The sequence below is a fragment of the Hyaena hyaena genome, unplaced genomic scaffold, assembly GCF_003009895.1.
Source record: "Hyaena hyaena isolate Hyena2069 unplaced genomic scaffold, ASM300989v1 scaffold_94, whole genome shotgun sequence".
Classification (NCBI taxonomy): Eukaryota; Metazoa; Chordata; class Mammalia; order Carnivora; family Hyaenidae; genus Hyaena; species Hyaena hyaena.
Window position 1 is genome coordinate 683645 of NW_024080726.1, and position 27993 is coordinate 711637.

Here is a 27993-nt window from a genome sequence, read left to right on the forward strand (position 1 = left end):
ATGCAGGCGCGCTGCCAAGCCAGCAGCCAGTCAGGCAGAACAGCGAAGAGCAGCCCAGTCCCAAAATGGGCTGAAGTTTGCCCGAGTTAGGACTGGAATGGTCGCAACGGACAGAAAAGCCAGACCGTCAGTGGCTTAGCAAAACAGATGGGTTTTTCTAATTTTGTCTTTCTCCTCAGGCCTAGTTAGTCCAGAGCTAGTGTGGTGACTCGGCGGTCCCCGCTCTGGCACTTTCATGTTGCGCTGCCATCCTCCACTGGCACCTAGGGCTTCCCCTCATGGGCTATGGGGAGCTGCGGTAGCTCTGTCCATCACATCCGCATTCCATTCAGCTGGAAGGAGGGGAAGAGGTGCACCCCATCTCCCTTTAAATAGAAGTTGCCCATTTTCACTTCCCGTTGGCCAGCATGTAGTCACGTGCCACAGCAAAGGCTACTGGGAAATTCATTTCCATGCCCAGGTGCCCCTAAAAGTCCACGGTGCCGATACAGTTTGGAAAGAGTGGACACTGAGGCACAGTATGAAATTGCTCTAAAATCTCAGAGTCCCTATGATTAAACAATGGACAGATGGGAATTTTTTAAGAGTGAGAAATCCTTTTCTACCGAGGATGGCCCGAGGGGACTTAAGAGAGGCACATGTGGGTCGGGCCTGGGAGAGTGAGGGAGAAAGTCCAGAGAACCTTGTAACTAGTGCCGTTCGAAAGTGTGCGCTTTGCCAGACATTTGCTGGGCGCTGGTTAGAAAGAACCCGGGCTCCACCCCACGGCTGCCAACCAGGATGGAGCGGCGGCCTCGGGAGCGGGGCTCAGCCAGCTCCCCGGGAGACGGGCACGCCGGCCTAAGTCCAAGCACCACCGTGGTGAGAGGGGCGGTGTGCGCCGGGTCTTGCCGAGCGGGCTGCTGGGGGCTTCCCGCAGGCCAAGGGGAAGGAGAGGCCAAGGCCAAGGAGGAGGAGATGGAGAACACTGAAGACGACTGCGAGTTAAGTTTCTTAACGAGGCTTAAGTGATTCCTTGCCCCTTATTTGGAAATTATCCGTGTTAGTTTTGTCTTTGTGGCAATGGTTTTTGGTGTGTGTGTTTTCTAGAAAGATGGGGACCGTGAACAGTACTGGTTGAGGTCTTTCTAAATGTCATTTCTTGCAAAAGAAAGAGTTGGCAGAACCCGAACGTCAGTCCCCAGATGGGGTTTTGAAACGTGGCCGGGCCCTGAAACCACAGGGCTCCTGAGATGGGAGTCACGATGGAGACACGGACGTTGCGGATGTTGGGGAGAACAGCTGTGTGTCCATTCTCTGAGGTGTCAAGCCATGGGGACAGCACGTGGATCCCCAAGGCCGTGGGAGGATGGGTGCGCCGGCAGAGGACTGCGCCTGGGCTCTGACGAGTGACGCGGCGGGGCCCGTGGGCTGGCAGCAGAGAGAGGAGTGAGGAGGGCTGCTGCGGCCAGTGGCGCCCTGGTCAGCCTGCCACGCACCTCCTCACCAAGCAATACCACGCGGTGGCCAAGTTCATTCCCGCTCAACGGCCACAGCCGTCGGCCTGGCTGAACACAGTGCTTGCGAAACGGCTCAGGTGCTGGCTGCTCAAAGTCTCCAGTGACAGACACACATACCTGCCCCACAGCGGTCCCCCTGAACCTCCACTGCGGACAGTAGCCGGGCACCCACCTCTGTTCTCTCCCCTCTCTCCCTTTTATAAATTATCCGCACTTTAACAGGTTGGGATGGTTGAGCCGCTAGACAGTAATGCTTGACGACGGAATCTTAAATGCACATGGGTCTGAATTCGGGGAGACGTTTCATGCTGTGCCTTGGTTTCCTGCATCCTGATTTTCCCTATCAGTTTTGAATTTAACTGGGCCACCCAAAATGGCCACTTCTGGCAGAACCACTGTTTTTCCCCCGCGTGACCTGAAGCTGAGTGGCATTTGTGGGATGGGTCACGGTCCTGTACATCTAGGGACTTTACTGCCTGTATTTTATTCAGGGCCTTTGTTTTTCTCTTTGAACGTGGAAAAGTTTGAGCTACGGCTTCCACACACCACCGAGATCCCACTCCCTGTGGGTGTTGCGGCCAGGACCGGGGGTTTCACTTCCTCTACAGGAGGGAAAGATGTCATGTTATGTTCCTTCTCTTTTGAGGAGACCCATGCTGAGAGCAGCTTTGTGAGCTGGCAGGGGGATTGGGATGGACTTGATCTTCTCTCCCCCCTCCTTCCAATCCCCTGACCTTGCAGTGCCCCAGGAATGCCAGGGCCCCTGTCTGGTCTCAGCTGTGCAGTCCCTGGAAGGAAGCCGAGACAGCTGACTCCGAGGGGCCTGGACTAGCGCCCGGGCCTCCAGCGTCCACTCAGCCTGTGGCCCAGCGCTGCCGGCCGCTGCCACCATCCCCAGTCTCACCGCGCTTCCGGTCTGGCTCGGGACACAGAAGTGAACAGGCGATCGGAGCTCAGAGGTGTACATGTCTTGATGGAGGTAGTGCAGGCTGTGATGCAAACTCCGTGACCCAAGAACAGGATGGAACCCGGGCAAGCCTGCAGTAACTGGGCGGAGGGGTTGACTGAATCTTATCTGCTGTGCGATCCTTTTCTGAATGACCTCAGGTCCTGAACCAGCTTTATAGGAGACGTCTCCCAGCAATTCTTTTATTGCCTTGGCTCACCTTCCCTTTTGAAAAGGAGCTGAAAGCCAACCAAGACACATTGTTGCTGTAAGGCTTGGGGCTCCACCAGCTGATGAACTGTTATTCATCTGAGGTTACAGGGAACACGCTTCCCACCTCCCAGGGCAGCCTGCAAAACGTCAATCAAAAAACATCCCCATCGTGTCACCAGTAGTTTACACCGGTTTCACCTCCCTTCCTTGGCGTGCAAAGAACTACGCCTGTAAAGCAATTAGCATTTAATATTTGGTAATTAGCATGCTTAATGTGATTCAGATAAGTTCCTTGACATTTTCCTAAAAACAGCACGTTCCCGCCCACCCCTTCAAAGAGCAAAGCCCAGTTTGTTTAAAAAAATAAAAAAAATAAATTAAACACACCCCCCTCCCCCCCGCGTGCCTGTCTTATTTGGTGCTGACTATGCATATGTTAGCCTCTTCCGGGACACTGCTGGTAAATTTAGAAACTCGTTGAGAAAAGAACTCCTTATCCAGCAGCCACACGGCTCCTGGGTCGGAGAATCAGAGAAAATGGCTAGATTAAGTCAGGGAGCGGAGTTGGTGCTTTCCAAGTAAATTAAAAAAAAAAAAAAAACAGTGTGCCTCGCGACAAGCCACACACTCCAACAAGGAGCCAAATTTGGGATCACGGCGAGGGCTACACGCTCCTCCTCGGCCCGGCACAACCTAAGTCTGCGCCCGCCAGTGTGGCCGCCCGCTCCCGCTCCCGCTCCCGCAGCCCGAAGGCTCAGGCCGGCGGTCCGCTCGTCCCAGCGCTCGGAAGGTCCGCGCCGGGCACCCCCTCGCTCCCTCTCTGCGGTCCCCGGCGCCTCCCGGACCCCGGAAAGGCGGGAGGGCCCGGGGGCTTGCACCGCCCGGCCAGCGTGGGGCCCGGGCACGGACGCGGAGACGACCCCCTCCTCCTCCCCGCCGCCTGGGCCCGGCCGCCCGGGCCCGTCCCCACGTGGCCCCTCGGAGCGGGCCGCACTACCCTGCTGCCGCGGACGGACGGTGCGCCCAGCCACTGGGCACTGCGCTACTAGCCGCCAACCAATGAGCGCGCTCTGAGCCCCGGCGGGGGCGGTGCCTCCGGGCCGCCGCGCGCCCGCACCCGCGCCGCCATTGGCGGGTTTGGGTTTCGCCCCCGCCGGCAGGCCCCGCCCCGCCGGCGTGTTAGGTTGCCGCACCGGCGGCGGGCGGAGCTGGTCCCGTTGTGCTGCGGCTCCGCGCGGCCTGCAGTCCCGGGCCCGCGCCCCGCGCCGCCCGCCCGCCCGCCCGCCATGGAGCCCGGCCCCGACGGCCCCGCCGCCTTCGGCCCCGCTGACATCCGCGAGGGCTGGTTCCGGGAGACGTGCAGCCTGTGGCCAGGCCAGGCCCTGTCGCTGCAGGTGGAGCAGCTGCTACACCACCAGCGCTCGCGGTACCAGGATATCCTTGTCTTCCGCAGGTACCACCGCCCACCCGGCCCCGCGCCCCCGAGCGCCTGCGGCGGCCCTCAGCCCACACCGCCCCCTGCCCGCTGCTCCGGGGCCAGCCGGGGCTCCTCCTGCCCGAATCTCGGTCCCGACCACCCCTCTTCCTGCCCGACCCCTCTCTTGCGCCCTTTACCTCGCCCCCCGAGCCGTCTCTACCCACGCCCTTCCCCCTGCAAAACTGTCAGAAGTTCTGGAGAACTAGGCCCGTCCGCCCCTGCGGTCCCCTCCCCTCCCGCGATGCTCTCCCCACCCTGCTCCCCGGCTCCCTGGGCCGGGGGCCGCCGTTTCGGGCGGTCCTCTTCCGCAGGGAGGGAGCCGGAGTCTGCGCCGACCCCACGCGCCGAGCTCCACGTGTCAGTCCCGGACACGTCAGAGCCGGGACCCTGAGTCCACCCCCATCCCCCACCCGGCGCGCCCGCCTGCCCAGAGTCGCCACGTGTCACCCCCAGTACTCCCCCCTGGGACCCCCCGGGAGGTCGGGGGAGATTCTTCTCACCCTGGGCGAGTGGGGGCACATGGCCCCCACCCCAGGGGCCCCGGGCGCCTGACTGTCACTCCTGCCTTCAGTAAGAGCTACGGCAACGTTCTGGTGTTGGACGGCGTCATCCAGTGCACGGAGAGGGACGAGTTCTCCTACCAGGAGATGATAGCCAACCTGCCCCTGTGCAGCCACCCCAACCCACGCAAGGTACCCCGGCTCCCGCCAAGGTTCAGCCCCCAGACGGGAATCCCACTGCCAAGTGTCCCGCAGAACAGTGCGGGAGGCCCCAGATGCGCCCATGCTCGGCCCAGCTGCTTCCTAAATGGTCCTCAGAAAGTGTTAGCAAGCACAAGGGGAGTAGGCAGGGGCGAGGTGGGGGGGGCACTTCACAAGGGTGGGGGCTGACACAGCCTCTGAGGAGCAGACCCTTCTCCCTGAGGCCCGAAGCTGAAGCAGCAGCAGCCCTGGGAGGAGTTTCCAGAACAGGGAACACCTGGCGCCAGGTTCCTGAGGCAGCACAGCGTTTCAGCCAATTAAGTAATGAGGGCTGTGCATCAGAGGGATTGAGAAACACATCGTGTTCCGGTGGTTTCGGGTGATTGCATCTGCCCCGCGCGGGCCCAGGCCTCTGAGTCCTGCCGGAGCCTGTTAGGTGAGGCTCCCGCTTGATGCCCTGCTTCTGACTGGTCGTCCCCCTCCTAGGTGCTGATCATCGGGGGTGGGGACGGGGGTGTCCTGCGGGAGGTGTTGAAGCATTCCTCTGTGGAGTCCGTGGTCCAGTGTGAGATTGACGAGGTGAGTGTTGGGCTCTGGGTTCAAGTCCCAGCTCCGCCCTGGGACTTGGTTGCGTTCCCTCGGGCAAGTCGCTTAACGTTGCTCGGCCACTTTCTTCATCTCAAACACGTGTTGGGAGGATTCAGTAGGAAAACTGGGTAGCAAAGGGCCTTGCACGTAGCAGCTGTGCCTCGATGCTGGTTCTTCGTCAGACTAAGCTGGTTTTCAAGTCAAGATCCAGGGGCGTTCCAACTACTCATGCATCTGCCCTTTACACCCAGCTTGTTTTTAATGAGCATCTAGCACGCGGCAGCCGTTGCTCTAGCTGCTGGGGCGCAGTGGTGATCGGAAGGGTCCAGTCCCAGCCCCCCTGGAGGGCATCTTCCAGTGAGGAGACTTCAGAGGGCGATCTGATGAAGGCACAGTGAGTGGGAACAGGGGTGAAAGGAAAAGGCGGGCTCAGAGCCTACAGGTGAAGGCTGCTCAGCGCAGGCCTCCTGAGGAGTGGGTTTCAGCTGAGGCCTGGATGAAAAGCAGTTGGCCGCGTGGAGGCAGGGGAAGGTCCTTCCGGCAGAGGCTAGACTCCCCTCCCTCCGAGATAGCAAGAAAGTCACTCAGAAGGGACAGTCGGGTCTGGGGACAGAGAATGGGGACAGTGGCATGTGGGCTTGAGCAGGGAGGAGCCAGCCTGCCGTGACTGAGGGGGAGGTACCAGAGTGCCCCCCATCTTACCGATGTGGAAGCCGGGTTTCCGCAAAATGAATGGCTTGCCCAAGTGACCGGGCAATTAGGGGGACTGCTGGAGAGCCTCCGACCCCCACGGCCCAGCCCGGTGCCTCCTCCCTCCTCAGGACGTCATTCGGGTCTCCAAGAAGTTCCTGCCGGGCATGGCCGTGGGCTACTCCAGCTCCAAGCTGACCCTACACGTGGGTGACGGTTTTGAGTTCATGAAACAGAACCAGGACGCCTTCGATGTTATCATCACGGACTCCTCAGACCCCATGGGTAAGTGAGGGATGGGCTTTGGCCCCCTGGCGGCCAGAGGCTGGGGGGGCGGGGGACGCCTTTCCCATCTTGGTCGCTACCTCACCAACCCGGTCCTGGCTCAACAGAGGCTATTGCCCGAAGTTCACAGGGGGATTTCCCGGTGGAGGGTGGGGCTCTGGCCTTGGCCCACTGAGGCCTAAGTTTCTTCTTCAGCCTCCTCTCTAATCTTAATAGGCCAGCGTCAGGGCGGGGATCTAGTCCCCTGCCGCCCCCCCCCCCCCCCCAGGAACGGGACGGCAACATGGAGCCCTCCTCAGACACACCCCTGCACTCCTCAAAAGCACCCTCGTTGTGGTTAGGTTCTGAATCCACAGACCTGGGTTGAAATCCTGGCCCTGCCCCCGTGGCAGCTGTGTGGGTCCGTAGTGAGCCAGTAGTGGTACTGGCCAGAGCCAGGCTCAGGAGGTCTCGGCCATTGTCCCTTGTCCCCTGTCCCCGCCGCTGCAGGCCCTGCAGAGAGTCTCTTCAAGGAGTCCTATTACCAGCTCATGAAGACGGCGCTCAAGGATGATGGTGTCCTCTGCTGCCAGGGTGAGCAGGCCGGCGTCGGGGGCGGGGCGGGGGCCCTCCAGTATAGGGGGGCGGGGTGCGCAGGCCTCCAGCATGGGAGTGAGTTGGGGGACTCTGCCTGCCAGTGCTGATTGCCCTGCTCCCTCCACAGGTGAGTGTCAGTGGCTACACCTGGACCTTATCAAGGAGATGCGACAGTTCTGCAAGTCGCTCTTCCCCGTGGTGGCCTATGCCTACTGCAGCATCCCCACCTACCCCAGCGGCCAGATAGGCTTCATGCTGTGCAGCAAAAATCCGGTGAGCCGCTGCGCCGCTGCGTGCCCTCCTGGGGAGGGGTGGGGGCGGGCGGGCACTGAAAGCACTTCCCTGACACCCGCGGCCCCTGTCCCCAGAGCACCAACTTCCCAAAGCCCGTGCAGCAGCTGACACAGAAGCAGGTGGAACAGATGGAGCTCAAATACTACAACTCTGATGTGCACCAGGCAGCCTTCATCCTGCCCGAGTTTGCCCGCAAGGTGAGCCACCGGCAAAGTGGAGGGGGGGGGCGGGGGGGCGGGGGAGGGGGCACCAAGGCCTCCCGAGTGTCCACCTGAGCCCCCACGCGACCCAGCATTTTCCTGACGAGGCTCTCTATCCCCCCAGGCCCTGAATGATGTGAGCTGAGCCCAGGTGCCGCTGTCCGTGCTGCCCAGGACCTCAGGCCAGGGAGTCTCCGGGGCGCCCGGGTGTGAAAGCCCTGGACAGGACCCCCCCGCCCTGCCGGCGCACCCACCAAGCAACCGTTAGAGGCCCCGGAACGCCGCCCGGCCTGGCCCGCTGGGTGGACTATCTCTCTCTCTCTCTCATTGTGGCGTTCAGCCTCCAAGCCTATACCAGCTGTGTACAGCACCTTCTCCGCCTTGTCACCCTCACTCTCCAAACACGTGTATTTATAACAAATCTGAATCGTGTGTCCCCAGATCTTGAGCTGGCCCTCGGCCGCGGGCACCAGGGGACACAGCAGTTATCAAACTGGGCCTGCGTCTGTCCTGAGACACTGCCTTAGTTGTTCCTTCACCGAGCCCCACTAGGACAGAGTGACCCCCGGGGGGCTGACAAGATTATGGCAGGGCCTCTCGGGGGGCTTTGTTGTCTCAGAAGAATTTGCATCACTCACAGGTGCCATCCCAGGGAATGGGGGTGGGGGACCGATCCGGAGGGGACTCCCGGCAACTGGCTGGTATGTGCTCGGGGTCCAGGACTTGGGCCCATGTAAGCGCATCAGGCGCCCTGACGTGGCTCAGGATTCAGACTCGGGTTCAGATCCTGCCTGCCACCCTGTGAGTGTGCTCTGGTCAGTTCCCAGAAGTGCCCCCAAGTGTTGAGAGTTTAAGAAAGCAGGTGTGGGTGGCTCTACCAGGACTGTGGGCACAGGGCTGTCCCCTCTCCAAGGTGCTGAACCTCCGTTCTCTGCCCCAGCCACCTTACCCTTCCCTATGACCCAGCACTGAGGCCCCGCAGGTTTGGGGAGGGGGCCTCCAGCCTACCCCCATCTCCCCATCTCGGGGTCTGCAGGAGAGCCCTGCTCCTTGGAAAAGCTGACCTCACCCACCGCTTTCCACTGCCATAGGATGGGTTGACCTGGAAGGGGACTTGGCAGGGAGGGAACAAGGGAGTGGCTCCGGTAGGGAGGAGAGATGCCCGTCCCCGTGACCTGCTCCTGCCCTGGGCAGCTACCCCAGACCCGATGATTTCCGGGGGCTGGAACAGCAGTCCTCAGGGGGGTGGGGAGCAAGCCTCCAGCTGCTCAGACGATCCCCTGAGCGGCCCCAGGCAGGTCACTTGCCTGCTCTGGGTTCCATGCACCCCAAGCCCATGCCTTCAGTGCACCTGGAGCATCTGATCACAAGCTAACTCTGCCCTTCTATCCACCCCTCTCCCAACCCTAGGACAGTCTTAAACCCAGGCTTGGGGTTGGGCATTTTTTACCCCAGGTCTCCCCGTTCCCAGGGAGGCCGATGAGCCTGGGCTGCAAGGCAGAGTGTCAGTTAAAGGAAGATGTGGTGGCTAGTGACAAAGTCCTGACCCAATACAGGTCTTCGTTCCTTAAACCTTCACAGCTGCCCGTGAGTAAGGTACCCAAGGCTGCGCAGAGCCACACACCTAATAAGCACATGGTGGGGGGTACCAGGCACCTGGCCTTCTGAGAGCCACTGCACTCTGCCTACCCCACGTGCGTCTGCGGCTCAGCCCAAGCGTCCTCCAGCCCCAGCAGGGACATCACCGGGCCTCCACTCTTGGTGCCACCTGCCGCAGCCCATCTTCCCAGACTTCAGAAAGGAAGATCTGTCCCGAGGGTAACCTGAGGGCTGCTGCCCGCAGGGGCTCTGGACCTGGGTCTGAATCTCAACTCTGCCTCCCACCGGCTCTGTGGCTTTGAGCCACTCTCAGCTGACTTGCTGACCCTGTCTGTAAAATGAGAACATTTATAGCCCTTACCGGTGACGGGCTGCGTTAAGAAGTGTAGGTCATGCGGTATTTGCTGAGTAGGTGAGAATCGGGGTTGCCCATAAGGGCAGGGGAAGAGAGGAGGCTCCAAGGTGCAGAAAGAGGCCTTTGGGGAAACAGCAGTGCCCAACCTGGACGTTGAAGTTGTCCACAGTGTAAATCCCTCCACTTACCCTCCTTGAAGGGGTGCACGTTAAGGACGAGCACTGGGCCCCACATCTAGATGGATGTGATGTAGACACGGACTGATGGACCAGAACAGAAGTGGGGTGTTCAGTGCAGACATGGCCTGAGCCCTGAGGCCCCAGAAATCCCAGAGGGCCAGGAACAGGCCCCCTCTGTGGCATGGCAGATAGAGCTTTTGGGGGTGTGTGTGTGTGTGTGTGTGTGTGTGTGTGTGTGTGTGTGTGTGTGTGTGTGTGTGTGTGTGTGTGTGTGTGTGTTAAGTAAGCTCTATGAGCTTTTGGGGTGTGTGTGTGTGTGTGTGTGTGTGTGTGTGTGTGTGTTAAGTAAGCTCTATGCCTGATATGGGCCTTGAACTCATGACCCTGAGATCAAGAGCTCTACTGACTGAGCCGGCCAGGCGCCCCAAGGTTTTGAAGTTTACTTATTTATCAAAACCAGCTCTGCTCTGGTTTAAGGATTCCAGTAGTCGCAGGAGGATCATTTAGAAGGAACATAGTGGCCCTCCCAGCCACTTCCCTTCTCACAGAGGCAGCTGCCTGAACCTCTTCCAGCCAATGCTTCTGGTCTTTGCCTTCACGTCTGGACCATCTCGTGTTGCCACTTTTCAGCATGTCAGTCTCAGTCATAATCTGTTGACTTTCCACTGAGGGAAGCTGAGGATTTATTCTTTCCTTCCCTGACCCAACCACACTCTCAACAGCTAAATGATCATCTTGGTCGGGGCCACATTCAGTGTTGGTGCCGTCACAGCTCTACAAATGTCACCCTCGGCTGGGACAGGAGACCAACGTCATCTCCTGCACACTTTCTTGCTTCCCCTGGAGGTGTTTTACATGTGCTTAAATTTCTTTATTTATTTTTAATGTTTTTTTATTTATTTCTAGGAGAGAGAGAGACAGCGTGAGCAGGGGAGGGTCAGAGAGAGAGGGAGTCACAGACTGAAACAGGCTCCAGGCTCTGAGCTGGCAGTCAGCACAGAGCCCGACGCGGGGCTCGAACCCACGAACCGCGAGATCATGACCTGAGCGAAAGTCGGACGCTTAACCGACTAAGCCACCCAGGCGCCCCTTATTTATTTATTTTGAGAGAGAGAGAGAGAGAGTGTGTGTGTTCACACATGCACATGAGCAGGGAGGGGGCAGGAAAAGACAGAGAGAGAATCCCATGCAGGCTCCAAACTGTCAGCACAGAGCCTGATAAGGGGTTAAAATTCATAAACCATGAGAGCATGACCTGAGCTGAAATCAAGAGTCAGACACTTACCCGGCTGAGCCACCCAGGCGCCCCTCACATTTGCTTAATGTTCAATAAATTTGTCACTAGTTTAGCCCCGAACTTTTTACCAAATCTTGAAAGCTCTTTTTAAGATCTTTGGACTCAGTACACTAGTTTGGAGGGTCTGGACAAACCGCTAACCAGTTTTTTTGCTAGGAGATCCTAGAATCTGCCCCATTATAATTTATAGATCATTCATGATTATGGGGGAGTTGTCTTTTTTATTTTTTATATTAATTTTTTTATTTACATCCAAGTTAGCATATAGTACAATGATTTCCAGAGTAGACTCCTTAATGCCCCTCACCCATTTAGCCCATCCCCCCTCCAGTAACCCTCTGTTTGTTCTTATATTTAAGAGTCTATGTTTTTGTCCCCCTCCCTGTTTTTATATTATTTTTGCTTCCCTTCCCTATGTTATTCTGTTTTGTACCTTAAAGTCCTCAAATGAGTGAAGTCATATATTTGTCTTTGTCTGACTAATTTCGCTTAGCATGATACCCTCTAGTTCCATCCATGTAGTTGCAAATGGTAAGATTTCATTCTTTTTGGTTGCTAATACTCCATTGTATATATGTATGTATGTATAGTATATATATATATATATATATACCACATCTTCTTTAGCCATTCATCCGTTGATGGACATTCGGGCTCTTTCCGTACTTTGGCTGTTGTGTTTTTAAAATTTTTTTTTAATGTTTATTTTTGAGAGAGCGTGAGCAGGGGAGGGGCAGAGAGAGAGGGAGACACAGAATCTGAAGCAAGCTCCAGGCCCTGAGCTGTCAGCACAGAGCCTGACACGGGCTCGAACGCACAGACTGTGAGATCATGACCTGAGCTGAAGTCAGATGCTTAACCGACTGAGCCACCCAGGCGCCCCTGGCTATTGTTGATAGCGCTGCTATAAACATTGGGGTGCATGTGCCCTTTGAAACAGCACCCCTGTATCCCTTGGATAAATACCTACTAGTGCAATTGCTGGGTCACAGGGTAGTTCCATTTTTAATTTTTTGAGGAATCTCCATACTTGTTTTCCAGAGTAGCTGTACCATTTGCATTCCCACCAGCCATGCAAAAGGGTTCCTCTTTGTCCGCATCCTCGCCGGCATCTGTTGTTTCCAGAGTTGTTAATGTTAGCCATTCTGACGGGTGTGAGGTGGCATCTCATTGTGGTTTTGATTTGTATTTCCCTGATGATGAGTGATGTTGAGCATTTCCTCATGTGTCTGTTGTCCATCTGGATGTCTTCTTTGGAGAAGTGTCTGTTCATGTCTTTAGCCCATTTCTTCGCTGGATTGTTTTCTGGGTGTTGAGTTTGATAAGTTCTTTATAGATTTTGGATACTAACCCTTTATCTGATATGCTGTTTGCAAATATCTTCTCCTTTTCCATCGGTTGCCTTTTAGTTTTGCTGATTGTTTCCTTCGCTGTGCAGAAGCTTTTTATTTTGATGAGGTCCCAATAGTTCATTTTTGCATTCGTTTCCTTTGCCTCTGGAGACGTGTTGAGTAAGAAGTTGCTGCGGCCAAGGTCAAAGAGGTTCTTGCCTGCTTTCTCCTCGAGGATTTTGATGGCTTCCTGTCTTACATTTAGATCTTTCATCCACCTTGAGTTTATTTTTGTTTCTGGTGTAAGAAAGTGGTCCAGGTTCATTTTTCTGCGTGTCGCTGTCCAGTCTTCCCAGCACCACTTGCTGAAGAGACTGTCTTGATTCCATTGGATATTCTTTCCTGCCTTGTCAAAGGTGAGTTGGTCATACGTTTCTGGGTTCTCTATTCTGTTCCATTGATCTGAGTGTCTGTTGTGCCAGTACCATACTGTCTGGATGATTACAGCTTTGTGATACAGCTTGAAGTCTGGGATTGTGATGCATCCTGCTTTGGTTTTCTTTTTCAAGATTGCTTTGGCTATTTGGGGTCTTTTCTGGTTCCATCCAGATTTTAGGATTGTTTGTCCTAGCTCTGTGAAGAATGCTGGTGTTGTTTTGATAGGGATTACATTGAAGATGTAGATTGCTTTGGGTAGTATTGACATTTTAACACTATTTGTTCTTCCTACCCGGGAGCATGAAATATTTTTCCAATTTTTTGTCTTCTTCAATTTCCTTCATCAGCTTTCTATAGTTTTCAACTCGTGATTGTGTTCAATGGAATGTTCAGTGACAGGAAATATTAATATACCTGATATGCATTTCTTCATTGTGATTTATACCAGAAAGTATATCACACTCTTTTAAGAAACAATAACTACTGAAAAAAATTTTTTATTTTTTGTTAATGTTTATTTAGTTTTGAAAGACAGAGAGACACAGAGTGTGAGTGGGGGAGGGGCAGAGAGAGAGGGAGACACAGAATCTGACACAGGACTGGAACTCACGAACTGCAAGATCATGCATGACCTGAGCTGGAGTCGGACATTTAGCCAACTGAGCCACCCAGGCGCCCCTGAAAAAAATACTTTTAATCTTTAGACTTGACAAGTGCTCTGACTATACCTGAGCCTTAGGACTGCCCCCAGCGGAACTCCCTATCAGAACCCTTGTCTCCTGGGCTCCATAACTTCCTGTTTCGTGGTTTACTCCCTTGTCTTGGTAGAGCGTTTTTTCTAGTAACTTTCTGACAAAGGAGACAGGGGATGCTTGAAAAATCTGACACACATGAAATGTCTTTGTTCCGTTGCTTGACTGGCGCGTATAGAATTTGGATCGGCATAGAATTCTGTGTTGGAAATAATCCTCCTTTAGCATTTTGAGACTTGCTCTTTTCCATTTTTATTGATTGTCTCTTGCTGTGTTGAAAACTAGCCCAAATGTGGCAGACTGAAGGGCTGTCTTTCCTGCGGGTCAGGAATGTGGGAGTGGCTTAGCTAGTTGGGCCGGCCTAGACTCATCCATAGGCTGCAGTAAAGCTGTCCGCTGGTCACCTGGCTTAACTAGAGTATCAGCCTCTAAGATGGGTCCCTCCCGTGACCAGCAAATTATGCCGGTGGTTGCTAGGAGGCCTCAGTTCCTCCCCGTGTGGACTCCATAAGGACACTGAGTGTCCTCAACATGGCAGGTGGCTTCCCCCAGAGCAACTGATCCCAAAAAGAGCCAGACAGAAACTGCAGTGTCTCATACGGCCTGGCCACAGAGTGACACACCATTTCAGCCATATCTTACCCACAGGCCTTACTCGGTTTGTCAGAGCCCGATGCAGGGCTCCATCTCACGACACTGGAATCATGATCTGAGCTGAAATCAAGAGTCGGGCACTCAACCGACTGAGCCGCCCAGGTGCCCCAGGATTGGCTAGCTTCTTAACATTCCCGGGAGGACTCAGGGCTGCCAATTCCCAAGCCGATTTCCAATTCCATTGCTTCCTAGAGGGTTATTTTCACCTGTCCATCTGTTTTCCCAGCTTCCAAAATGGTGACGCTGCCTCCTCTCCCATACCCTCCATCCTCATACATTCGTGTGTTTTTAAAAATTCTCTGTCCCGGGGTGCCTGGGTGGCTCAGCTGGCTGAGCGTCTGACTTCAGCTCAGATCATGATCTCACCATTCGTGAGTTTGAGCCTTGTGCTGGGCTGCTCACTGCTGTCACCCCGTTTCTCTCTCTGCCCTTCCCTCACTTGCACTCGCTCTCTCTCAAAAATAAAAGTAAAAATAAAAACATTTAAAAAATTATCTTTCCCATCTTGCATAGCGTTTCAGGAAGGAGCAACACTAGCTGCATCCCCATCTCTATCCAGAAGCCGTCATGGTCAAGATCATTGTCATGGAGGCCCCTCCGGCCTTAGGAGGAACACAGAGGTTAAGGGTGAGGGACGGAGCCAAGATTTATTCCGGGGCCATCTGTCATCCAGGTGCAATTCCTGGCTCCTGGAGCAAAGCGTTCTGTCCTCCCTGCCTGAAAGCCCAGGCAAGCAGGAGTCGCGGGGTCAATTCCCAGAATCCCAGGGTCAGGGAGGCTGGGGGCAGAGCCAGGCACTGGACAAACAGATCAAAGGTGAGCACCATGAGGCTCCAGACCAGGCCTGGTCAGCTGGGTGGGTGTACAATGAGGTGAGTGGAACCCCCTCCACAGCCTCCCTGGCAGGGGCGAGGGGTTGGAACAGACCTCAGGGCCCTCACCCACCCCCACGCTGCTGCCCCCAGGCTGCTGATCTTCCTGGGCCTGCTGTGGGGCTCAGCAGCTGCACCCCCGGGCCCACAGTGGCCTGAGCCTGTGTTCGGGCGCCTGGCGTCTCCTGGCTTCCCCGGGGAATATGGCAACAACCAGAACCAGCACTGGACCCTGCGCGCACCCCCCGGCTACCGCCTGCGCCTCTACTTCACCCACTTCCACCTGGAGCTCTCCTACCTCTGCGAGTATGACTTTGTCAAGGTGCTGACAGAGCGGGGGGTGACCTGGACCCTCTGGAGGGCTGGGGGCTCCCGAGGACGGGGACGGGGTGGGGGGAACAGGGACATGTGGGAGCGGGGGTCTGGCCTCGAAGGGAGGTAAAGAAGGAGGGAAGGAGGGGCCTTGCATCTTGCCCTCCCTTCCCGTGACTCACACCCTACAGCTGAGCTCAGGGACCAAGGTGCTGGCCACGCTGTGTGGGCAGGAGAGCACGGACACGGAGCGGGCCCCCGGCAACGACACCTTCTACTCGCCGGCCTCCAGCCTGGACGTCACCTTCCACTCTGACTACTCCAACGAGAAGCCCTTCACGGGCTTTGAGGCCTTCTATGCGGCAGAGGGTGAGCCGAGAGGAGGGGGGAAGGTGGGGGGGCAGCAGGAGGGGACGCATCTGCGGGCGGGGGTGACTGTGTTGGGCCAGGCCAGCTCTCCCTTGAGCCTCCTCACCTCCCTGAGGCTGGATTCCTGCCAAGCCAGCAGGAGAGAAGTCCACACCTTGGTCCAACACCACCCTCAGTGCAAATATCAGTGACAGCCATGTCCTCCGCCCCCCGACTGGGCCGGATGGTGTGCTGGGTAGGTGCTGAGGCAGGGACGTGCTCACGGTTCCCCTGGGATGCAAGGGCAGATAGGAGGTCAAGCTCCACCGAGAACGGGCGGCATGACACCCTGTACTTGTGCGTGGGCTTCGAGCCCGACACTTGATTTCAGATACTGGCTCCGGCTGTGTGACCTTGGGCAAGTGCCTCAACCTCTCTGTGCTCCTCGGGAGCATGCAGCAGAGTGTGGTGGAACCCACTCGTGGGGTTCAGGGCCCGCTGCTTCTGCTGATCGCCCACTAACTGGGTGACTCTGAGCAGGACGCTTAAGCTGTCACTGGTTTGGAAAAGGTGGTGCTGACACCTCCCTCCAAGTGTCCTGGGGAGGTTACAGGGCCCCCAGGCCTAGAAAGTGCTCGGCCGGGTGCCAGCCTCCTCTCGGATCAGCCGTGAGGCCCCAGTTGGGCCTCGTCTCCTTCCCTCTGACCACCTGCCTGACCCTCTCCTCCCCCCAGACATTGACGAGTGCCAGGTGCCCCCAGGGGAGGCACCCCCTTGCGACCACCACTGCCACAACTACCTGGGGGGCTTCTACTGCTCGTGCCGCGCGGGCTACGTTCTCCACCGCAACAAACGCACCTGCTCAGGTGAGCCGTGGCTGTAGGGGTGGGGCGGACCCGGTGCTCAGCCCAGCCCCCACTCGGCCCAGGATGCAGCCAGCTCCTCAAGGCCGTAACTGCTCTGCCCACGGCTCTGGGGGGACCACTGGCTCGCGCTTCTCCCGGCAGGCCGCCAGCCCACCTTTGATCTTCTGTCCCCTACTCGCCTGCGTCCATTCACATACCCTCTGCCCTCGGCTGCCTCTCATTGGTCCTCAGCCCATTCCCTTAAATCGCACGTGTGAGGCCCCCACCCCCACTGTGTATCCCATCTGGGCTCTGGGCACCCCCCCCCCCCGCCATGCAGCCACCTCGGGCCTCCGGGTTGGAGGACGATCCCTTTGCTTCTGCTGCCTGCCCCCTCTGAACGCGTGCCAGGTGCCCAGATGGGAAACCCAGGAGTGTCCTGGAGAGAAGGCAGCCCAAGCCTCGGCGCCGCCCCCACCTCCCCCTGCTCAGTGTCTCTCGCCTGGTGTCTCTCCCCGTCTCTCCGTTCTCTCTTCCAGAGCAGAGCCCCTAACCTCACCTCCGGCTCCGGTCTGGGTCGGGCCGAGATTGCTGTGGCCTGCAGCCCCCCAACCACCCCATCCTCGGACCTAAGAATAAACCTGCCTCCACCTCCATCTACTGCTTCGTGTCTCTCGGGCGGCCCCGTGGGGAGAGGGCTGTGGTGTGCACCCTGGCCACCTCCCCTCTCCCGACCCTCATCGAGGCCCCGAGGAACCCTAGTCAGTGGGAGCCCCCTCCACAGGCCGTGGGCCCCTTTGCCAGAAAGGCCTGCTCAGTATCCCACCCAGTCCATTTGGAAGATGGGGCACTGAGGCCCAGAGTGGGGCGAGGGCTTGCCTGAGTTCACACAGGGTAAAGGAGCTCTCCCCACACCCCCGCTGGGTCCCCAGGGCCTGAGCTGGGAACACCCTTAGACTACTCAGAGAATGACTCATGTCCCACATGTGCTGGCCTGGGAGAGCCTGACCCCGAGCAGAGAGGCCCAGGGAGATGGTGTCGCTGGGCGGTCTGGTCCCCACACGCAGGAGCTACTCTCTCTGCTCCAAGAAAGGCTGTGCTGGGGCTCCTCAGTTCTGGAAGTCTCCCAGCTCAAATGCCCATGACCCCCACCCCCTACCCCCCCGCAGGCTGGGGCAGGGGTGGGCGGATGCCTCCCAGGGCTGGTGCCGCTCACTCTGCAAGTGCGCAGTCAGTGGCCCAGTGGGGAAGGAGGGCGCCAGACACGCTTTGGATTGGTGTGAACCTAAACTTCCTCCACTAACCCCCAGGGCAGAGCCCGGGCCCAGGGTGGGAGGGGAAGTGGACAAGGGGGCGCCCTCTGTTCCCCGCAGGGAAACAGGGAAGGCTGGGCTGGTCCCGGCTGGGTGTAGGTGGGAGCCCCATGGTGGGTGAACTTGGGGCCAGGGGTGGGTAAGGAGGGGACCCCTCACCCCTCTGCCTCCTTTCCCTCCCCCACCAGAGCCTGATCTCATTCACTTCTTCACTCCCGGGGGTTGTGACTCTGGCCCAGGAGCCCCTGGGGGTGTGAGTGGGGCCCTGGAGGGTGCACATCCGGGTGCCACCTGTTTCCGCCGAGGCCAGGAAGCCCAAGAAACTCTACAGATTGTCCCTTCCCCGCTGGGGTGTGGTGTCTGGTGTGCAGAGGTGCCTCGGCTGGCCCTGGGCCAGACTGCAGTGGGGACAGCCGGACAGGGCAGAGTCAGGCTGCCTGAGCCCTGCTCACAGCTGCCCGCCCGCCCTCTCTCAGCCCTGTGTTCAGGTCAGGTCTTCACCAGCCGGTCGGGGGTGCTCAGTAGCCCCGAATACCCGCAGCCGTACCCCAAACTGTCCAGCTGCACATACAGTATCCACCTGGAGGAGGGGTTCAGTGTCATCCTGGACTTTGTGGGGTCCTTCGACGTGGAGACGCACCCTGAAACCCAGTGCCCCTACGACTCCCTCAAGGTCAGGTTCCCGGGGGCTGGACCTCACCTGGTTCTGGCTGGTCTTGAGGTGACAGGGCCCCTTTCTGCCTTCAGATTCGAACCAACAAAGAGGAGTATGGCCCGCTTTGCGGGACGACGTTGCCCAGTAGGATTGAAACGAAAAGCAACACCGTGACAGTCACCTTTGTCACCGATCAGTCGGGGGACCACACGGGCTGGAAGATCCACTACACCAGCACAGGTGAGGGCGAGTGAGTCTCGGGTCCCGGCGGGAAACCGTTCCAGGAGAGTCCAGGAGCGACACGGGATGGAACTTTCCTTGCTGGGGGCCCAGGGAAGTGCAGGGGGAGAACACGTGGTCCTCGACCCTCTTAGGGTCCCTGGCAGGGTCTGAAAAGTCAACTGATGCAGACGGATCAACAGGAGAAAAAGTCCAGATTAATTTCAGTAAGTTCCACGTGGCTCAGAGGACTTCCTAAGGAAATAAAGACCCAAAGACACAGTTAGGCCTGTGAACTTTTGTGCCGGGTTTGCAGAAGAGATGGACAGTCATGGGGGGAAAAATGACATGTTAAGGTAAGTGTTGTAAATGGGAAGTGTAGCAAGTCCTGTTTACTTGGATTCTTCTTGGCTCCCTTTGTTTTTGGAGATAAGGAAGCGCCTTGCCTTCTGAGGTAAGGGGGGCACCTGTCACATGACAGTACCTGAGGGTCTTCTGACTGACAGGGACAAAAAGCCAGGGAGCAGAGGCCTGAGGGATTTTCCCGCTTCTGTTTTCTCAAATGCCTTCAGTTTCAAAAGATAGCCACCATGCCGAGGTGCTGTATTTGGGGACAGGATGTCCCACACTCCATCGGAAGACAAACCAGGGCTTGAGTGGGGATGGCCTGCGAGACAATGGTACCCTAGGAGGAAATGCCATCTGCCCACCCGTCCATCCCTCTCCTCACCCCTCCTTCCATCCCCTCTCCTCACCCCTCCTTCCATCCCTCTCCTCACCCCTCCTTCCATCCCTCCCTTCTTCCATCCACCCGTCCACCCAACCAGCCCTCTTTCCACCTATAGGAGAGGAAAAAATAATTTCCCCTCTGCCCTCCTGGATTCTTAGCTGGGACCAAAAGACAGATTAACAAGGGAAAGTCAAACAAGTTTGGTAACAGGTGTGTCTCATACACACGTGGGGGATTACACAGGGGAGAGTGGGGACTTAGACCTCAGGCTTCAATTCCATCTTCAGCTAAAGACAAAAGAGAGGGGGCAGGGGAAGCCAGTGATGGACAGGGGACCATGACCCAGAAAAGTATGGCAAACAAAAGTAAGGTCCATTATACAGACTTAAGACCCTGCCTTCTCTGGTGTTGAGTTTCTAGTGATGTATTCATCCTTCTTCTGGTGCAGAGAGGGGGACACTCTTACAAACTGGACGTGTAATTTGTACTTTTGTAAATATAAAGTTCCTTTACAAAAGGAAAACTTGGACTCTGTTCTCAGAGGCTCTCTGCTGTCTGCAATGTCTGAAAATAATCAGCTCAAAATAACCCTTATGCCAAAGAGTCATATTTTGGGGTGCCGTATTTGCCACCTTTCACACCCACTATCAAACACAAAAAGCAAAATTCTGTTGAGTGAATTTGAAGATCACTTTGAATTTGGCTTTATTAAATGATTCATGATTTGGGCAGCATCCAATCTACCAAGTGGAGGGGAGCTCTGAAGGGGGTTGTATAAAAATGGAGGGTTTTCATAGGAAGACAGAGGGGGCAAGAAAGTCATAAACAAAAGAAAAGAAAGGATTGTTCCAGACAAGATCACCTATTAGGGGAAAGAGCATCTCTCCCTTGTTCTCTCCTTCCTTGGTGCCTGCCTTCCTGCCTTCCCTCCTTCCATTCAACCATCCATCCATCCATCCATCCATCCATCCATCCATCCAACAAGCTCAGAGTCCAGGGTTTAGTGTCTGGCTGCCTAGGTTTGTGTTCAGGCACAAACCTGTTTCCTGGCTATGTGACACCCAACCTCTCACATAACTTTTCCGAGCCTTAACGTCTCCTTCAAAAGGTGCCCATTCCTTAGCTGATGCAGGGAAGGCACTGGGCACAGGATGTGGCATGGAGGAAGTGATAATTGGGTTATAAGGATTGGAGTAATTTTTTTAATGAGGAAATTGGATTAGAAAAGATTAACCCTTGGGCCACCTCGGTTGGAAATGTGGGAAGGGGCGAGACTAGTTGGGAGGAGGGAGACTGGCACTAGGAGAGTCCTGTTCATTCTCCTGTAGGTCAAAGTAATGACACTTCTACATTTGGTTCAGAGCAACTCAAAGGGGGGGTCAGGTTTGCCAGGCTGGTGGGTGAAGGGCCGAGATGGAGTCCTGTGAGGGAGAGAAGGTGCGAGCAGGGCTCTGGCCTGGGCGCTGGGTGGCCACCAGGGTTGTCCCTGGAGATGGGGGCTGGGGGGTGGCAGGGGGCACTTGAGGGGCTGGGCTCCGGGACTGCAGGGGACTGAGAGCCATCGCAGGGCATGGAGACCAGCTGCTGGGAGGAGAAGGGGACTCAGCAAACCACTTGTGTGGGCGAGAGGAAGCAGAGGAAGACTTGGGGTGACACCAGGCTGGAGTTTGGGGGCCTGAGCACTGTGAGCCCGAGCCGGTGAGAGGGAAGCACAATCCGTTGAGTGCTGGGAGGGAGCTGACCCCAGGCTTCTCCAGGCCACGGGGCTGTTGCGGGCGGTCACCTGCACCCACTCTTGGCCAGCGCTCAGCAAAGAACTAGCCTTTACATCCGGCCCCCACGACAGCCCTGGAGGAAACTGAGGCCCAGAAAAGTTTAAAAGCAATTGCTGGGAATGCAGGTCTAGCTCTTTTCCTCCAAGTGATACGATCTCTTGGTTTGCAGCAAGGACTGTAAGGTCCCTGCGCAGAGCAGACCCTCCCCGCGTGCCTGGCTTTCCGGCACTGCCTTGGGGGAGGTCCAGGCGCGGCTACCAATCCTGATTTGTGCAGTAAGCGCCCACGGTGTACTCTGGCCTCTCGTTTTAAATCTTAAGAACTCTACCCCGCTTGTGGCGAGCTCTCTCTAGGTGTTAAGTGCTCCGGCTTTAAATCAAGACCTTGAAATGGCCACGTTCAGACTGGGCTGCTGGAGGCCGCGGCAAAACCCCTAAGCCCGCTTTCCCCTGTGCAGCTCGGCCTTGCCCTGATCCGGTGGCGCCACCTAACGGCCGCCTCATGCCCGTGCAAGCCCAGAACGTCCTGAAAGACCACTTCACCGTCTCCTGCGACACTGGGTACGAGCTTATGAAAGTAAGTGGACACAGAGGTCCAAGTGCAGCCAGGTGGTGATGGGGTTTATAGGATACACAGTCACATCAGCAGATGTGTGGAAGTGGAAAAAGAGCTGTGGTCAGCGTGGTGGTTTCTTTGGCCGACGATTAAACCCTCAAAATTAAAGAAATAAGCTGGCCTAGAAGAGAGAGACGGCCATGGAGACTTTTTTGTTCTTTATACAAAAAGCTTTAAAGGGCACCTGGGTGGCCCAGTCAGTGAAGCCTCGGATTCTTTTTTTTTTTTTAATGTTATTTTTGAGAGAGGGAGACAGAGTGTGAGGGGAGGAGGGGCAGAGAGAGGGAGACACAGAATCCGAAGCAGGCTCCAGGCTCCGAGGTGTCAGCACAGAGCCCGACGCGGGGCTCAAACTCAGAAGCCGTGAGACGCATTGGGACGCTTAACCGACTGAGCCACCCAGGCGCCGCAAGCCTCGGATTGTGACTTCGGCTCAGGTCGTGATCTCCTGGCTCGTGGGTTGGCGCCCCACAGGGGGCTCTGTGCTGAGCCTGCTTGCGTTTCTCTCTCCCTGTCCCTCCCAGGCTCTTTCTCAAAACAAGTAAAATGAACTTTTTTAAGGCCCTTTCTTTTTTAAGGCTGGTGATTAAAATGGATTTTTCTCGGGAGACCCGAGCTACCACCTTGCCTTAAATTTGGCCCCGCATCCTGGTCACATGACCACAGTTCGGGGGCGGACAAAAAAAACCCTACTCCAAGGTGCACAAAAAATTAAACGGCCCTAGGAAACAGTAAATCCTGCAAAGTTATAAATAGTGACCTCTGCGAAGGGTGAGGGAGGATAATTTTTAAAAAACGCTTACTGTGTTGCTTTAGGGGCACAGGTAAGACATTAACACGACCTCTTTATGTTCTTCAAAATTGTCAGGGAATCCCAGAGGTAAAAAGTTAATAACATTGAGATGATAGTTAGCTATTCAGTCCAGTCCTGCGGAGGAGTCCGAGAAAAACACCAGCAGACACTTTGCAAAGTTCCCGGCCAGGCTCTTTCCCGCAGCTACCTGGACTGCAAACCTCTTCAGTTTTTGGTTGGGGCGGGGGGGAGTAAAAAAAAGAAAAGGAAAAAGCCCTCCTGCTCTCCTCTAAAGCGTCAAGGCTGCAGTTGCCCAAGTGATCTTTCATTTCCAACTTTAGAATGACATTTCAGTGAGTCAGACACGTCCTCTCTGAACCACACTAGCAACAGCTGAGAACATGAGTAACTGCCCCCGCAGCGGGCGGCCACAAGGCTGGACAACTCCAGGCACATTCGCTCCACGCTGGAGCAGGCTGGCTTGCCCCCAAACTCTGACCACCGCCCTTCGGCACTTTCTATAAAGTAGTGGTGAGAAAAGTGGCAGGAATTTGCAAGATGTGCTGTGGTCCTGGATTAAAGTGGAAAAGCAAAAAATAATCCTCAATCGCCACGGAGGTCACCGTTGGATTCCCGCAGCACCAACACCTCCCGGGACAGGTCTACTGCATCGGTGACAACACGGGCAGAGGCGATGGCAGCCAGTGCGCATAGGCACCGAGGCAGTCGGGGGTGCGCCCAGTCACGTGGGTGCGGCATCGCCCTCGTGGCATCTCCTGGCCTCCCCCCCACCCCACCCCCATCTCCCCAGCACTGCTGCAGGAGCAGAGCTTCCGGGAGTGGGGTCACGATACAAACAAGGAAAGTAATATTTTCTCACTTCTTCCTTAGGGTCATCTGCCCCTCAAATCATTTGCTTCCGTGTGTCAGAAAGATGGATCTTGGGACCAGCCGATGCCACAGTGCAGCAGTAAGGCCCTTGACCCCAAATCCCCGCGCGGCTTCTGCCTCTGTGCCCACTTCCTGTCTCTTCGGAAATGGTCTACTGATCAGTTACCGAATTCCTAATCTGCTCCTCTTGCCCAGCCTCTCAGTGTGCTCTTACTGGTAAAAACGGAACCAAGCCACTAGGAAAACCATTTGGAAAAGTGTAATCTTTAAAACTGTTTTTCTAAGTCTGAAACCTTGGTTCAGGATGGGAGAGAGAAGCCCACACACGTTAATGCGCACAATCCCACTGTTAGACTATGCCTCTGATCACACACAGCTCACCCATTTGCACAGGTACAGGCCACCATACAGCAGGGATGGGGGTCACGGTGGGTGTACACACACACCCCCGAAACTGGAGTGAGGGTGTACATTACCATTTTGAGAGTGAAGAATCACATTTTAAGCTGTTTTTTCAACGACAAAATACAATCAGAAAAAATGAATTTACAAAACTATAGTGAGAGCCTCTCTTGCCAAATCCCCAAACTACCACTGCGAGTCTGGGGGTCCGTTCCTTCACTTCCTTTCGCTCCTATCTGTATGTAGTAATGTATTCCCACTGTTCTACGCTTTTTAGCCAAAAGGAGACTCCATCTGATTGCACGGACTCCTCGATACTGTTGGGCTGGCTTTCCACGGCACTCTAAGCATTAGTAGAATCACACACTGGTTAGTGACCGCATGGCACCCCTGCCACGGGATGGGTGTTCCCAGGTTTTCACGAATACATCCACTGCTATAGGTAGCACCCCTGTAAATATACTTGCGTGTATTCTGTGCAAGGGTTTCCACAGAACTCGCAGGGAATGTAAATATTTTCCCTTCGTAGCTTCATTCCCGCCACCGAGACTACTAACAGTGGGAGAGCGGGCACCACAGGAGTGCTGGCAGTTGGCGGGTCTGGACCCCCGCTGCCCACCTTAATGAAGCCAGGTGGCCGTGGGCTCTGCAGAGACCCAGAGGAGCACCAGGCTCAGAACCAGGCCCACGGCTTTTAGGCTGCTGGGGACTATTTCAACGTAACCTCTCAACATTCGGGGAAAGAACGGAGTGTTGGATCTCCTGGGCAAGCGAGGACCCCGGGGCTGCTATCACTTCTCGGAGCCCGGGTGGTTAGTGCACATTCGCGCCTAACGAGTGAGCAGTCTTATGCCAATGCAAGGCACTGGGACCTCCAGGTCTCCTAAAAAGTTAATTTAGGAAAAGGGGCCCAAGAATAAAGCAAGTCCTTCTCTTTATCATCGTCTTCGACGTTTTAAGGCCAAACTGCAAACGGAGTGCGGCTTTCCAGGGAACCAGACGAGCAGGCACGTGGGGGAAGTGCTGTGTCCTTCCTTCCGGGAGGCTGTTTTGCGCAGAACTTTGTCGGAAGTTAGGGCACTAAGGAGGCCAAGTGCTTTCAGATCCCCTTCCTTTCGGAGAGGTGCCACAGCGCTCCCGCCCCAGGGGCCTCACCTCAATGTGGCCATTCAGGTCTGAATGCGGAGGAGGGTGATGCTTTGGAATCACACTAAGGCGATCCTCTCCGTTTTCAGAGAGGAGGTCAAGGATGTACGCTGCACAGGGGGTGGGGGGGTGTGCTTCAGGCTACAGCACCCCGCAGGCCAACCACCTGTGTGGACATAAGCAACGTCAGCATGGCCTGACTCCTCCCTCTCCCCCGTTTCCCAGTCGTGGACTGCGGCCCACCCGAGGATCTACCCAACGGCCAAGTGCAGTACATCACAGGTCCTGAAGTGACCACGTACAAGGCGGAGATTCAGTACCGCTGTAACGAGATCTTCTACACAATGAGAACGAACGACGGTAAGCAAACTGTTCAAAGTTGGTGGTGGCGGGGGGAGTGATTTGGAACCTAAGCCCTCAGGATCTGAAAATAAACTTTGGCCAACATTTTTGGCTAAGGCTACGAGAAAGATTAAAAGGCACTTCTCCCACCCGCTAAGTGAAATATTACAGCTCAAGTGACTTTAATGTCAATTTGCAAGAATCTGAAAACAGATCTTATCTAGTAAATGACTACTACAAACACACAATATATTCCAAATGGTTTAATTTAACAAGTCAAAACCTTATCATTAAGCACTTGAGATCTTGATACATATTCAAGTTACACATCTAAAAGGTTTCCACTTTGCAAGCAAACATGGTTAATGCAGAGACCTCCTATTTATGAAATCATGTAAAATGGTTATTCAGACACCTCTATTTCCCGATGCTGCTCCAGAATCAACATTCTTCAAGGGGGTATTCAAGCAAATGACAACCACCTTATACATGCAGTTAAACAGTTTTGCTTTTCCAATGATTTGCAGGTAAATATGTGTGTGAGGCTGATGGATTCTGGACGAGCTCCAAAGGAGAAAAATCGCTCCCAGCCTGTGAGCCTGGTAATGGATACACTTATACAAGACATGTAATTGATGGAAAGTACAGCGGGCGGGAGCCAGGGAGCGGGCTCTAGCTGCCGTAGGCAGAAATGGACTTCAGCACTTGGCTCTTACACCAAGTTATTATTTCCAGATAATACGTTCTCACTCTCCCCTTTCCGTGCGGAGGGGCTGCTAGGTGCTGACTGCGCGTCAGTCATTTGATTAGTTTTTGACCTTACAACTAGGCAAGCATAAAAAATTAAATGATTCTTAAAACTATCTTCAACCATTTATACATTTATAAACACGAGTTCTGCTGTGGAGTTACTTCTCTGTAAAACTCCTATTAAAACCCAAAGCTAATAACTTCATTATTTCCCTAAGCAATTGTTTTCAACAACATCTAGTTTTTAAACATTAATGCAATTTGCCTTTTAATAGTCCTTAAAAAAATTTTTTTCTTAACCAGAATTGGCTTCGAAGATGTAGTTGAATACAGGGATTAAAAAAATCAGAAAGATAATGTATTCATTACTCCTGTGTTATCAGGCTTAAATTAGTTTTCTTTCAAAAAACTATATCTTAGCTGACACAGCATTTGTACGTTTTAATGCAAGTATTCTGCCACAACAGGAACATATTTGCTACATTAATGAGCATATTTAGTTAGCAATACACAGGAAAATGTAGGCTCGAAGAATCAACTAGACAAAAATAGTAATTTCTGAACCTGAAGGGTCCTGGCTACACCTGCCAACATTCTGATTTGGAAAACATTTAAATGTCCAAAGGCGAAAATAATTTTGCAAATCCCGGGACAGTGACCTTAGTTCCTGTTTTCCCAGAACGACATTGTAAACAGCCCGTTTTAAAAGCAGGAAAAGAGAAGCAATGAAAAGGTTACTTCCTTTCACTACATCTCTAATCACACCGCCCAGGACCTCAGCTCAGACCGTTCTTGCTTGCCCTATTAAGTAATATTCCCAATCGTGTAGACCAAATTATTTCAGCAAAACGAATTCGTTTCTAAAAGTTAATTTTCACGCACCTCATTTTCTGAGGGGCTAATCCTAACACCAAAAGGTTTTATCAGGTCTTTGAACGGTGCTGTTCTAACGCTGGCTCACTTGCCTGGGAGGGTGGACACCTACCAATTCGCCTGACGTAACTTTTGGATGACGTTAAATAGCTACGATTCCAAAGTGGGAATAACTGTGGAAAAAAACACCACTGGGTTTCTATAAAGGCTCTACGTATCTGCTTCTTTCCCCAGTTTGTGGAATATCAACTCGTACCGTAAGAGGACGTATATACGGAGGGCAAGCCGCAAAGCCTGGTGACTTTCCCTGGCAAGTCCTATTATTAGGTCGAACGACAGCAGCGGGAGCACTCCTACGAGACAACTGGATCCTAACAGCCGCCCACGCTGTATACGAGCAAAAAGAAGAGGCCTCCTCCTTAGACATCAGAATGGGGACCCTGAAGAGACTGTCGGCTCATTATACAGAAGCCTGGGCCGAGGCCATTTTTATACATGAAGGTTATACTCATGACGCTGGTTTCGATAACGACATAGCACTGATTAAGTTGAAGAACAGAGTCGTAATCAACAGCAACGTCCTGCCTATCTGTTTGCCAAGAAGCGAAGCTGAATCCTTCATGAGGACAGATGACGTGGGAACCGCATCTGGTTGGGGACTCACCCAAAGGGGTTTTCTCGCCAGAAGTCTAATGTTTGTTGACGTACCAATTGTCGATCAGCAGAAATGCGCTGCTGCATATGAAAAGCAGTCCTATCCGGGGGCCAGGGTGACAGAGAACATGCTTTGCGCCGGCTTAGAAGGCGGAGGCAAGGACAGCTGCAGAGGGGACAGTGGAGGGGCCTTAGTGTTTCTAGATAACGAGACACAGAGATGGTTTGTAGGAGGAATAGTGTCCTGGGGTTCCGTGAATTGTGGGGAAGCAAAGCGGTACGGGGTCTACACCAAAGTTACAAACTATATTCCCTGGATCGAGAACATAATTAATAACTTTTAATTTGTCTGTCTTCGATTGGAAAAGGCTTATTTTTAAAACT

The 27993-nt window shown here is 54.7% G+C and overlaps 2 protein-coding genes across 3 annotated transcripts; both read left to right on the forward strand.

The window, feature by feature from the left end:
- The first annotated feature begins 3852 nt into the window (after positions 1–3852).
- SRM (spermidine synthase) lies at positions 3853–7896 on the forward strand. Its single transcript, XM_039234919.1, has 8 exons — positions 3853–4111; positions 4707–4827; positions 5323–5415; positions 6246–6399; positions 6889–6972; positions 7103–7248; positions 7344–7466; positions 7594–7896. Exons 1-8 carry the CDS (start codon positions 3945–3947, stop codon positions 7612–7614), a joined length of 909 nt encoding a protein of 302 aa, XP_039090850.1. The 5' UTR covers positions 3853–3944; the 3' UTR covers positions 7615–7896.
- Positions 7897–14899: 7003 nt separating this feature from the next.
- Positions 14900–27963, forward strand: MASP2 (mannan binding lectin serine peptidase 2). Of its 2 annotated transcripts, XM_039234950.1 has the most exons (11): positions 14900–14946; positions 15040–15268; positions 15450–15627; positions 16341–16472; positions 18241–18437; positions 18512–18659; positions 21601–21719; positions 23443–23521; positions 25216–25350; positions 25860–25934; positions 27190–27963. In XM_039234950.1, the coding sequence occupies exons 1-11, from the start codon at positions 14900–14902 to the stop codon at positions 27951–27953; spliced, it is 2103 nt and encodes a 700-aa protein (XP_039090881.1). In that variant the 3' UTR covers positions 27954–27963. The 2 variants fall into 2 exon arrangements, with proteins under 2 accessions (XP_039090881.1, XP_039090880.1); XM_039234949.1 differs by lacking the exons at positions 18241–18437; positions 18512–18659; positions 21601–21719; ... (2 more) ...; positions 25860–25934; positions 27190–27963 and adding an exon at positions 16991–17107.
- The last annotated feature ends 30 nt before the right edge of the window (positions 27964–27993 follow it).